General features: G+C 49.7%; 1 protein-coding gene across 1 annotated transcript; it reads left to right on the top strand.

The window, feature by feature from the left end:
- The first annotated feature begins 6,742 nt into the window (after positions 1-6,742).
- CLDN3 (claudin 3) lies at positions 6,743-8,033 on the top strand. The gene has a single exon (XM_003794199.3). The coding sequence runs from the start codon at positions 7,002-7,004 to the stop codon at positions 7,662-7,664; it is 663 nt and encodes a 220-aa protein (XP_003794247.1). The 5' UTR covers positions 6,743-7,001; the 3' UTR covers positions 7,665-8,033.
- Positions 8,034-13,069: the final 5,036 nt, after the last annotated feature.

Here is a 13,069-nt window from a genome sequence, read left to right as displayed (position 1 = left end):
ACATTTCAATGAAGATATACAGCAGCTGAATAAGGTTGCTGTATATCACAGGCAAACATGGTTAACATGATTAGTCAACAGGGAAATGCAAATTAAAACCACAATGAGATACCACTACATACCTATCAAAATGAAGTGAAAAATAGTGATAATACCAAAATGCTGATGAGGACAAAAAGAAACTGGATCCTTCATGCATTGCTGGTGGGAATGCTAAAAGGTTCAGCTACTCTGGAAAACAGTTTGGCAGTCTTTAAAAGCTAAACATGTAACTGCCATGTAACTCAGAAATTGCAGACTTATGAAGACTTATGATCACATGAAAACCTGTGCATGAATGTTTATAGCAGCCTTATTTGTAACAGCCCCAAACTGGAGATGACCCCGATATCCTTCGACTAAAATGTATACATCTATACCATGATACTATTCAACTATAGAAAAGAACAATCTAGTGATGTGTGCAGTAGTCTGAATGAATCTCCAGAAATCATGTTGAGTGAACAAAGGCCAATCCCAGGTTATATACTGTATGATTCTATATAGCTAACTTACTTTCTTTCTTTCTCTCTCCCTTCCTTTCTTTCCTTTTTTAAAAAACTATTTTATTTATTTATTTATTTGAGACAGAGTCACCCTGGGTAGAGTGCTATGGCTTCCCAGCTCACAGCAACCTCAAATTCTTGGGCTTAAGTGATTCTCTTGCCTCAGTCTCCCAGGTAATTGGGACTACAGGCGCCCAACATAAGCTGGCTATATTTTTGTTGCAGTGTCATTGTTTAGCTGGCCCGGGCTGGGTTAGAACCCACCAGCCTGGGTTTATGGCACCCGGGCTGGCACCCTACCCACTGAACCTCTTTTCTTTCTTTCTCTTCCTTCCTTCCTTCCTTCCTTCCTTCTTTCTTTCTGTCTCTCCCCTTCCTTCCTTCCTTCCCTCCTTTCCTTCCTTCTCTCTCTCTCTCTTTCTTGATAGAGTCTCACTCTGTTGCCCTGGGTAGACTGTGTGGCCTCATAACTCACTGCAACCTCAAATTCCTGGGCTCAAGCAATCCTCTCGTCTCAGCCTCCTAAGTACCTGGGACTACATGCATCCACCACAACATCCAGCTATTTAGTAGAAATCGGGCCTCATTGTTACTCAGGCTGGTCTCAAAATCCTGAGCTCAAGCCATCCACCAGCTTCAGCCTCCCAGAATGCTAGGATTACAGACATTCTTGAAATGACAAAAATACAGAAATGGAGAACAGGGGCTGGATGCAGTGGCTCATACCTGTAATCTCAGCACATTCAGGAGCCAAGATGGGAAGATCCCTGGAGACCAGGAGTTCCAGACCAGCAACATAACAAGAGCCCATCTCTACAAAAATACTTTTAATTAGTCAGCATGACTACACACACTTGCAGCTGAGGAAAGAGGATCATTTAAGCCCAGGAGTTTGAGATTACAGTGAACTGAGATTGCATCACTGCACTCCAACATGGGTGACAGAGCAAGATCCTTTCTCTAAGGAAGGGAGGGAAGGAGGGAGGAAAGGAGGGAGGGAAGGAGAAAAGAAAAGAGGTGGGGGGAGGGAGAAATGGAGTACAGATTAGTGATTGCCAGGGCAAGAAGGGGTTGAGGTTAGGTGGGAAGTGGGCATGGGTATAAAACAGAAACATTAAGGATTTTTGTAGAGATGGAGAAGTCCTATGTTTTACCAATGTCAATATTCTAGTTGTGTTATGGTACTACCATTTTGAAAAATGATATCATTGGGGGAAAAGAGATAAAGGCTACAGGACGTACCTGTATTTTTTTTTATAATTGTGTATCAATCTACAATGATTGCAAAATTAAAAGTTTATTTCTTAAAGTTAAAAGTTTAATTAAAACAAAAGAAATCAGTAGGGAGTACCAGTAGCAACAGGACTATGCATACCCCACCTAAAAGCGTTCCATTTCATTTTTTAGAAAAACTTTGTGCTGATCAAACACAATTTTTTGCAGACTAAATTCCGCCCTTAGGCTGCAGTTTACAACCTCTGGCCAAGCACCAGGAACATAGTTCAGTGCTATGATCAAATGAAATTGAAAACAAAGTTTAAAACACACATTTAGTGATTTGCATTTTTGTTCATTCTCATCCTCACACACCCAGACAGACCACATACAAATACTGCCCACCCACACATACACACAGAGCCTGCCACAAATGCCACACTCAGTTATCCAAATCAGTCACATGCTGCCCACCTATCTACAGTCATGCACATTCAACACCCACACACCATACAGCCATACTGACACCCAGACGCTGCAGTCAGACAAAAGATTATGCTTCCCCAAGGACTTGGTGACCACAGTGTCTGTAGATGGGCTCCCTGTGCAACCTCCCCCCTGGGCTCCACATGGCCTGTCTCCCAACAGGGCAACAGAGTACCCCAAACCCCACAGGCCCTGGATTCTTCTCCTCCATGCTGCACACAATTCAAACCTCTTCCAACATTAGAGACAGCAGGACTCAGACCCTAGTAGACATTGACTACTGGGGACAGGAGAAAGACAATGCTGCTATAGCCACAGTAGGGAGAACTCTACTTCTTGGAGTTTGGGCACCAGATGCAAGATAGGGAACAAGCTAATCTCCTAGCTGTGGGTGCTGTACTCTCAGATCCTCTCTTTCGAGCCCTTTGCCCCTTGGAATCTCTCTATCACACACACACACACACACACACACACACCATTCTACCCAAACACACCCAGTCATTTCTACCAGCTCCTGTCCAGCTTCCAATGGGAAGCCCTCCGGGACCAGCCTAGCCACAGAATTCCCTTCCCTGTGGTCACTTATCTCAGGGGCTCATTCTTGGAGCAGCTGCCTCACCGTGGGTCATACTGCTGCTTTTGGACAAGAGGTTCCGGAGTGAGAGTGGGGGTCCAATATGTCTCCCCCCCTTCCACCAACTTAGCACCCTTCCCATTCAAAGATACCTGCATGCCACCCTGTTGGGCAAACACATTCAGGTGACACGCTCACAGACACACACCCTGCAGGCACCAAGCACCACAGCGATTTTCATCTTAACAGCTTTATTGAGATGTGATTTCCACATAACCCCCCAAATCCACATCTTCTCATTTAGGATTACTGCCAGTGGGGTGACAGAAGCCTGGGGCGCTGCTCAAAGTTCTGCAACCATCAGCACAATCAATCATAGAACATTTTCATCACCCCCAAAAGTAAACCTTATACGCATTCCAGCAACACCCTCACTCCAGCCCCTGACAACTGCTGACCTACTTTTTGTCTCTATAGATTTCCCTATTCTCGATAATTTTTGTAAACAGTATCATACATTTGATGGTCTTTTGTGACTGGGTTCTTTCCCTTACCATAATGTTTCAAGGTTCATCCATGGGGTAGCATGTTTGAGTACATGTTCCATTTTATGGCTGTTCCACTGTATGGATACACCTCATTTTGTTCATCCATTCATCAGTGGACTAACATATAGGATTTGTTCCACTTTGGAGCTATTATCCATAATGCTGCTATGAACATTCCTGTATAAGTCTTTTGTGTGAATGTATGTTTTCATTTCTTTGGGTAAATGCCTAGAGTAGAACTGCTGAATCATATGGTGACTCTATGTTCAACCTTTTGAGGAACTGCCAGACTGTTTTCAAAGGCAGCTGTACCATTTTACCTTTCTACCAGCAGTGAGGATTCCAATTTCTCCACATCCTCACCAACATTTGTCAAATGACTACTGCCATACTTGTGGGTGTGAGGTAGTATTTCTGTGTGGTTTTGTTCTCCATTTCCTTAATGATTAATGATGATAAGCATCTTTTCATGCACTTATTTTGGCCATTTTGTAGCTTCTTTGTCTATTCTAAATGTCTGTTCAGATTCTTTGCCCATTTTTAAACTGAGTTATTTGTCTTTTTATTATTGAGTTGTAAGAACCTTGGTAGATACTGGGCAAAAAGCTGATTGGAGCTCTATTTGCCAAGAACCAAAGTCTTATTTGCAGAGTCTCTGAAGTTTGGCCCCTGGGCACGAAACTCTGTCCTTGCCTCCTCTGTGTGCAGCCCTGCTCAGCAGCTCACTTAGGCTCAGAGATAAGCCCCCTAACTCAGAACAACCCTCTCCCACAGATAAGGAAACTGAAGCTTGAGGTGGGGAAAGGACTTGCTCAAGGTCTCATGACCCTTGAGAGCGGAGCCAGGCTCAAATTCAGATCTGTCAGACTAAACCCCACCCTCTCTCCAAACAATTTCTCTGCACATTTTCATGCTGTGCCTGGCTATTTTCTGCATGACAACACACTTAACATCGCTTCCATTCTCACCACAACCTGTGAAGTGAGTCATATGAACATTATTCTCTTGTTTTACAGAGGAAACTGAGGCTAAGAGGTGTGACGTGACTTTCACTAACCTTGAAGCCAGCAAGAGTCAGAGCTCATGGCACCCAACCCAGGCACAACTGGAGGCCAGTGGGGGCCCACTCTATGGCCGAAAGCATCTGACCTCAGTCCCCACCTAAACCCAGCCACACTTCCTGGGGGTTCCACCTTTCTTCTGGCCCAAAGCCACCTCCAGTCACCAGGAAACTAGAGTAGCCAATAGTCCACTGAGGAGGACCTGGGCAATACAAACTTCCTCTAGGGCAGCCCCACCCAGCACCAGCTGGGCCCTCTGGCCAGGCACTCCCAGGTCTGCCCAGACCCTGCCCAATAGGCCCAACCCAAGACCTTTGCTCCCGAAAGAAGGAGGACCCTAGTTTCTATGGGTCTTGAGCTCTGTTTACCTTACTCTTCTGTCACCCAAGGGCTTAGGCATATATAGAAGAAGACACAATCTACATGATTTGAGAGATATGGGCAACACAGACAATTCCCTAGGCCCAGCACAGTGGGATCTCTCATCTCACTGAAAGAGTCCTTGGTTTGTACTAGAAGGCAAAGATCCCTTAATTCAGACAACACAGTATCCCTTTATCAGTCATTTATACCAGTAGCCTCCTAGGTTGCTGATCTACAGCAGCCAAGGTTGTTGAATTAAGGGAAAATGATGTCTTTACTTCATTTAAGTTACTAAATCAACTATCTCTTGAGTACTTAGCAAGGTTCTAGGCACAGGGGATGAGCAACATTTTTGCCCATTTGGGGATATAGTGGATGTCCCAGTGGAGCTGACAGACTGGAACAGAAACAATTTAAAATAAATAAGTTTTAGCGAACCTTCCTGGCACAAAAGAACGGTAAATGTTTGAGATGATGTATTAATTACCCTCTGATCATTATACAGTCAGTATATGTATCAAAATATCACCTTGTGCCCCATGAATACCTACAGTTATTGTTTGTCAATTTTTAAGTACAATGAGAAAATAAAATAAAAGTAAATAAGAAAAATATAAAAATTTAAAGTATGTCAAATGGTGTTAAAGGCCAAGAGAACCCAGGCAAGGTGTCTCACACTTGTAATCCCAGCACTTTGGGAGGCTGAGGCAGGAGGATTGCTTGAACCCAGGAGTTTGAGGCTACAGTGAGCTGTGGTGAACCACTGCACTCCAGCCTGGGAGACAGAGTAAGACCTTGTCTCTAAAACAAAACAAAAACATAAAAAAAAAAAAAAACCAGACACCAAGGGGAATATACAGTACGAAAAGGGGACAGGTCATTGTTGGGTAAGAAGCTGCAGTTTTAAATAGGGGGGTCAGAGAAGGATGCACTGAGGGCAAAAACCTAAAAGGGGTTAAGGGAAAGACATGTGGATACCGCAGGAGGATCCAGTGCAGAGGGGACAACCAGCACAGGGACCCTGAGGCAGGATCTCCTGAAAGCCAGGAGACCCCAGCGGCTGCAGTGAGAAGAGAGAAGAGAGAAGCAGGGGGTGAGGGCAGCCCGCACAGAACCTCAAAGCCAACTCTGAAGGGCTCAGAGCCAGGTGAAGGATTGTCCAGGTGTGGGACCAAAGGCTTTACAGGCAACGTTTCTGACTTCCCACTTTTGCCTGGGTCAAGCCGCTTTCACCCCACTTAATTAAGGTGAACCCCAGCTCCGATTGGGGCTCAAAGGGATTGAAGACAGGGTTCAGGAAGGGAAGTGCTGCTCAGCTAAAGTCATCCAGGCTTATGGCTAACGATGGGAACTGAAGGGGGCTACAGACGAATCTTGGTTCAGATGGGCTCAAGGGTATCTTCGGGTTGCTTCCGGTCCCAGCACCTCCCAGGCAGTACAACCCCACCGTCCTGAATCAGGCCGGGCCTGCGCAAAGTGCGTGCTGCCTCGGAGGCTGGAGCCATCTGGGAGCAGGTGCACAGCTCCAGAAGAAGCCGCCCACTCCGGCAAACAGCTGCGGCCACGCCCACAGGGGGACCTGCCAGTCCGGCCTGGGTGGTTGGCAGGCCCCCATCCCAACGCTGCCCGCACCAAAGGCGCCGAAAATGGCAAGGAGGGCAGTCAAACAGTTAGTGATTTGCACCCCCAACTCCTGAAGCATCCCTTCGCCCAGTTTACCCCGGAGAATTCGTCTCTGAGCAGCTGGGGGACAAGGACCGAAGGGTGGGGCGTGGGGGGGTTCAGGCCCCGCCCCGTCTTGGTACCCCCACCCCGGCGCCATGCGCCGCTCGGGGCCAAGTCCTTCCTCCCAGGACGCTCTGTGAAAGTGGGAGGGGGGTCCACGTCACTGTCCCCTGGCCCGAGAGAGCGCGGCTCCGCCCCTCCCGCCCCCGCCAGTGCGCTGGGCACTTAGCTAAGACTGCCGGGCCCCAGCCCAGGGCTAGCAGAGTCGCCGCCGCCCTCCCACAAAGCCACAGGCAGGTGCAGGCGCAGCCGTAACGCGAGCGTTTCAAGCCAAGCCGTTAGCGAGCCCTCCGGGCGGCCGTCGGTCCGTGTGTCCTTTCGTCCCGGCGTCTGTCGGTCCGTCGGCGAGCCGCAGCTCTCGCCCCTGCCCCTTGTCTCCCCGCACCCGGAGCCGCCCGGTGGAGCGGGCCTTGCCGCGGCAGCCATGTCCATGGGCCTGGAGATCACCGGCACCTCGCTCGCCGTCTTGGGCTGGCTGGGCACTATCGTGTGCTGCGCGCTGCCCATGTGGCGCGTGTCGGCCTTCATCGGCAGCAGCATCATCACCGCGCAGATCACCTGGGAGGGCCTGTGGATGAACTGCGTGGTGCAGAGCACTGGCCAGATGCAGTGCAAGATGTACGACTCGCTACTGGCACTACCTCAGGACCTGCAGGCGGCCCGCGCCCTCATCGTAGTGGCCATCCTGGTGGCCGCCTTCGGGCTGCTCGTGGCGCTCGTGGGCGCCCAGTGCACCAACTGCGTGCAGGATGACACGGCCAAGGCCAAGATCACCATCGTGGCGGGTGTGCTCTTCCTGCTGGCCGCCCTGCTCACCCTGGTGCCGGTGTCCTGGTCGGCTAACACCATCATCCGGGACTTCTACAACCCCCTGGTGCCGGAGGCGCAGAAGCGTGAGATGGGCGCCGGCCTGTACGTGGGCTGGGCAGCCGCGGGGCTGCAACTGTTGGGGGGCGCGCTGCTCTGCTGTTCCTGCCCACCGCGCGAGAAGAAGTACCAGCCCGCCAAAGTCCTCTACTCCGCACCGCGCTCCGCCGGCCCTGCACCGGCTGCGAGCACAGCCTACGACCGCAAGGACTACGTCTGAGGAGGCAGACGCAGGAGACACCACCACCACCACCACCAAGAGCTGGAGCGCCCACCAGTCCAGCCTACAGCCCTGCATCGAGGATGCCAGGAAGCCCACTCTCTGGACTGGAAGGGGCCATCTCAGTGCCGCTGCCCCAGCTGCCACCTCTCTGCGGGTTGGGGAGCCAACTGCGGGACCCCAAAACCAACCCGCGTGGACAGTGAAACCTCACCCTTCTGGAGCGCGGGGCTGGGGTGCCCGCCGATACTTGCCTGCTTTGTCGAGCCCCATCGGGCCGCTGCCCCAAAGCCCGTCATGGGCAGGGATCGGTAGCCATGACATGGAGCACTTAATATTTTTCAATAAAAGCATTTCGTTTTGCAGTTACTGGAGCCTCCTTGTCCTGAGCGCCCCCTCAGAGGTCGGCCTTGGCTGGATCGGCTCTCCTGTTGCCCTGCCGGGATGGAGTTTAGAGGGAAAATGGAGTTGTAAGCTGAGCTTGGTCACTAGGTGGTCACTTGCCTACTCACTGCCCATTCGGGCAATGAACTAAAAACAGCCTGTATGGCCAAGACCCAATCCAGAGAGCACTTCCAGCAGGCTGTGGCCGGGGAGGTGAGGGGAAGGTGGCAGGATGTGCCATTTGGTTTGTACTTGGAGCCTGCATCTTCTGCTGTGTGCTGTGCATTCCGAATCTCTGGGGTACAGTGGGAAAGAGCTCATTCCATACCATGATTTCCCATTTGGAAAAGACAAACAAAAAGACCTATGGTTTTGATAAAACACAACCACCCAAAGTAAAGCTGGCAAAATCTCTTCACCTGAAAGAGAGATGAGAGAGGGATCATCTTCTTCCTGGGACCCTCAAGGGAGGACAGGGAGGACTAAGAAGGGGTGTGAGACACTCTCAAGTGTCTCACAGGAGCTTGAGGTAAACAATGTGGAAACTGCACTGGCTGTTGAAGAAAACCCAGGAAGTTCAGACGGGAAAGGGGATGGAGCCCAGGCCCAGAGCGTGGTAGTAATGGCCCCTATGCTTTGAAAGGGTGACAGATTCTTCATGACTGGATGGAGCTCAGTGCTAGCCAGGAAGTAGCGATGGGCCAAGCAGAATCTCTTACGTGGAATTATGGACCTTGTACCTTACTCTGGGTATTAGGGAGTCATGCAAGGGGAGTACCTGGTCAGATTTATGTTCTAAATCTCTACAGCAGCCCCCATGGAGCTGGGAATCCAGGAGAGATAAAAGTAGGGAGACCATCTAAAGCAGTGGCTCTCAACCTTCCTAATGCCATGGCCCTTTAATACAGTTCCTGTGGGTCCGCAACCCATAGGCTGAGAACCACTGATCTAAAGGAAATAGCCCATCCCAGCGGCATGAGATCATGGTGGCCAGAAACAAAGCGGTGCCAGGTATGTGGTCAGAACCTGCTGGGGGCTGTTAAAGAAACAAGATGAGCAGCACCTGAGAGCCATGGAGATAGGCAGAGTGAGGGAGAGGGAAGATTCCAGGGAAGGATCTTGGAATCAAGGAATTTCCGCCTTAGGTCATTGTTTGGAAACCACTCTCCTTGCCTGCAGGAATGGTGCCATTCACCACAACAGAGACTAAGATGAGGGGTTCAGTTTTGACTATACAGAGATTGGCAAGCCTGTGGGACATCCAGGTAGAGGCATCCAGGAAGTAGAAGAGAATATAGAGAGATCTGGTAGACCTGGAAGTTGGTAGCATACAAATGGCAACCGAAACCAGGGGAGTGGATGAGGTCAGTTCAGAAACCAAAAGAAAAAAAAAAAAGGAGTTTCAAGGAGGCAGGTGTTGGCAACAGTATCTTAGGCTACAGAAGTGGTCAGGCAAGATGAAATCCTGGGACTGGTCATAGTATTATGAACACCAAGGTGGCCACTGGTAGCCTTAGCAAAAGGTATGGGGGCTGAAGCAGTGGATGGGAAAGAAAGCAGTGGGCGAGAGATGAAAGCAGCCGCTATAGACTCTGTGTCTAAGAGGTTTGCTTAGAAATGGATTTATGGGCCAAGCGAACAATTCAAGAAGGAGCAAGGATCACACAGGTATTTGCTATGGAGATTTAAAATTATTTCTAAATTATTGAATTTGGAACATTTTGGGCTGCAGCAAAGCTAAAGCAAAAGGTCCCCATGGCAGCTAGATTTCTTAGAACACTCCACTTAGATCCAGAAAAATTCTCTAGTTAAGAAACACCCACATGTTGTCACCTCAATGGGCCTAAGAAAGAGGAAGTGAGTTAATAGTATGTGTACCTTAGCTTAGGTCACTCTCTAAGATTCTAGGAAAAGACAGGGTGTGTGGGTTACTCTCTCCCCTGCGGGCTCCCCTGGGATACGATTTAGGAGAAGTGAGCTAAGGACTGAGGGTCTGTATCAGCTGCCACCTCAGCAGTCTCTGGCCAGGGGAGCCAAGGAACCCTAGAGACAGGAGCAGGGTTACTCAGTTTCCATCAGCTCCAAGAGGGAAGCATGGACGAAATCCCTCCCAGCCACACTCTGAGCCAGCCACTCCCATGGCCCACCTCATCATCCCCAAGAAGAGGAATTTGGTAGGGAAGGAAGACAGACTCAATCCTGGGCATGGGTGTGTAGGTCTTCCGAGTTTCAGACTCTCCCCTGTCCTTCAGTCTCTCTCCTGGGGCCTCTTGGAGGGGACTAGGGAAGGAAGTATTGCACCCCATCTTGTCCCTGCACCCTACATGCACACACATCCTCATTTGGCTCTGGGGTCTGTCCTAACTCACTTTCTTTTTTATCCTTTCCTGGAGTCTGCGCCTAAGCAGAGATGGTGAAGTTTGCAGACCATAAGCTGAGGAGGGTCCCAGGTCCCAGGGAATCTTTGGACAGCTGGAAAAGAGAGAGGCATTTAGTATCAAGGAACACACCCTGACCTGGGAGTCAGGAAACCTGATTTCTAGATCCAATTTGGCTACTGCTCTCCTGTGTGGCTCTGAGGAAATCCCTTCCTCTTCCAGTTCAAAGTGTCTCCACCATTTAAAAGAAGGGACTGGACCTGATGACCCACAAGGGCCCTCTAACTTGTCCTTTCCACCCCTGTCTTGTCATCTCCTACAGAGGAAAATTAGCCAGAACTAAAGTGACTATGTAAAGAGTGCAGTTCACTCCTCTGAGCCTCAGTTTCCTCATCTACAAAATGGATATAAAGGCAGGGCAGGCTGGCTCATGCCTGTGATCCCAGAACTTTGGGAGGCCAAGGTGGGAGGATTGCTTGAGCCCAGGAGTTTCAGACCAGCCTAAGCAACACAGCAGGATCCCATGTCTACAACAAATAGAATTGTTATTTGGGCATGATGTAATCCCAGCTACTCAGGAGGCTGAGATAGGAGGATTCTTGAGCCCAGGAGTCGGAGGTTGCAATGAGCTATGATGATATCACTGCACTCTCTCTGGGGTGATAGGGCAAGACTCTGTCTCAAAACAAATAAACAAAAAAGGTATAATATTAGTCCTGGGCTGTGTTGAGGCTTAGCTGAACCATCCTTTAGGTTCCCATGCAGCCCACTGTCTCCCCATCAGCACACGCTACATTACCGTACATTGTGGTTTGGTTTCTTGTCAGACTTCCCTACCAGAAGGTCAGTTCCCAAGGTCAGGGACAGTGTCCTCAGTTTCTGTCTGCAGCATCCAGTGCCAGCTGGCTTGGCAGGCTGGGCAGAAATACCCATGGAATGAAGGTGTGTCTGCTTGTATGAAAAGCACCTTGCACCATGCTAGGCACCAATAGGAGTTCACTTAATGCAAATTTGGATCTTTCAACTTTTGGTATATTCAGCCAGGCAAGGGCCTGGGAATATGAGAGAGATGCTCATGTCATGAGAAAGTCCCTGGTTTTCTTCAAACGCCATAGCTGTGAACCCCCTGCCAGGCCCGGGGGCTGTCTCACCCACCTCCCACTGTGGTGCTACAGCCACCAGCTCTTGCCACACCTGTTCCAGCTCTTCCTCCTGCCAGACCAAAAGCCAAGTGCTTTATCAAATAAACAGCATTTATTGTGGCTCCCTCAAGGTCTGCGGCAGGCCTGGAAGAACAGACAGTACCTTCCTTCTCACTCTCCTGCCAGGGTTCCATGAAATGTTACTTATGCCAAGACAAGTATGCCCTGCAGAGCCAGCAGGGAGAAAGAGTGGAAGGTAAGGAAGTCTGGCAGGAAAGACCAGTGGCACCTGGTGCTCCCTGAAAGACCTTGACCGAGTAAGTCACTGGCTGCCTCTGGCTTGTGTTTATAAAAGAAGTGACATTTTCCCTGCTGCCTTTGATCCCATAAGAACTCTGCAAGGTGGTCATTACACAATGTGGCCACCAAAGTCCACAATGTGATGAGACTGGGGCTCCAAGCACTGCCACCTCCTGTCAGTGACCAGCCCCTAGCTTGTCCCCTCCTCATTATGTCTAGATGTGTCCCTGTCTCTTCTTCTTCACTTTCACTGTCATGACTCCAGCCAGGCCACCACCATACTTCTGACAGCCTCAAGAGGGTCTCTGGTCTCTAGGCTCTCTTTCCACACCCTAGAACCCAGCTATACCCATTCCCAAGCCATTTACCTCAGAACAATTTCAAATCTGACCATGTCACTCCCCTGTCTAAAAATCCTTCAGCACCCTAAAAGGCCCTCTACCCCCAGATGGTGTTTAGGATCATGCCCAGATTCTGTGACATGCCTTCAAACCACTTCAAGGGCAGGCTACTCTTGTCTCTCAATTTCTTTTGTGCTTTCCAAATTGCCCCACCTCTTCCCCTAACCACTAAGTCTAAGAGCACTAGTCATCTTACCTTTCACCCCAAATCCTGACTGGGCATAGTGGCTCACACCTGTAATCTTAGCACTTTGGAAGGCTGAGGTGAAAGGATTGCTTCAGCCCAGGAATTTGAGACCAGCCTGGGCAACATAGTGAGACCCTGTCTCTACAAAAAACACAAAAATTAGCCAGCACGGTGGTGCCTGTGTGTAGCCCTGGCTACTTGGGAGGCTAAGGGGGGATGATCACTTGAGTCAGGAGTTTGAAGTCACAGTTAGCTGTGGTCCTGCCACTGCACTCCAGCCTAAGCAGCGGAGCAAGACCCTGTCTCACACAAAAAAGAAAATCCCTGCACTCTCTGGACCCTTAACCTCAGCAAAAGTTCTCTCTTCTTGACACAGGTTCCCCAGGTTTGTCTCAACCCACTTGGCAGTCTTAGAAGTTACCTTGTGTCTCAGCTGAGGGTGTGTTCCCCAACACCTGTGCATCCAGGACCATAATGTGTTGCTCGTCACACTAGTCCAGGATCACCTCTTCACTTGCATTTCTGCTATCTTCAGACCACGGGTGTCAGGCTTTCTTTTTTTTGATGCACTTCGGAAGAATAACTATTCTCACATCACATGACACAAACACTT

Source organism: Otolemur garnettii, unplaced genomic scaffold, assembly GCF_000181295.1.
Source record: "Otolemur garnettii isolate 467f Iridium unplaced genomic scaffold, OtoGar3 scaffold00077, whole genome shotgun sequence".
Taxonomy (NCBI): Eukaryota; Metazoa; Chordata; class Mammalia; order Primates; family Galagidae; genus Otolemur; species Otolemur garnettii.
Note: the sequence above shows the minus strand (reverse complement) of the source record. Positions and strands in the feature narration are given on the sequence as shown.

What these genes read in the sequence shown, in the direction of transcription:
- CLDN3 (XM_003794199.3), top strand. Translation starts at nt 7,002, where the DNA reads ATGTCCATGGGCCTGGAGATCACCGGCACCTCGCTCGCCGTCTTGGGC.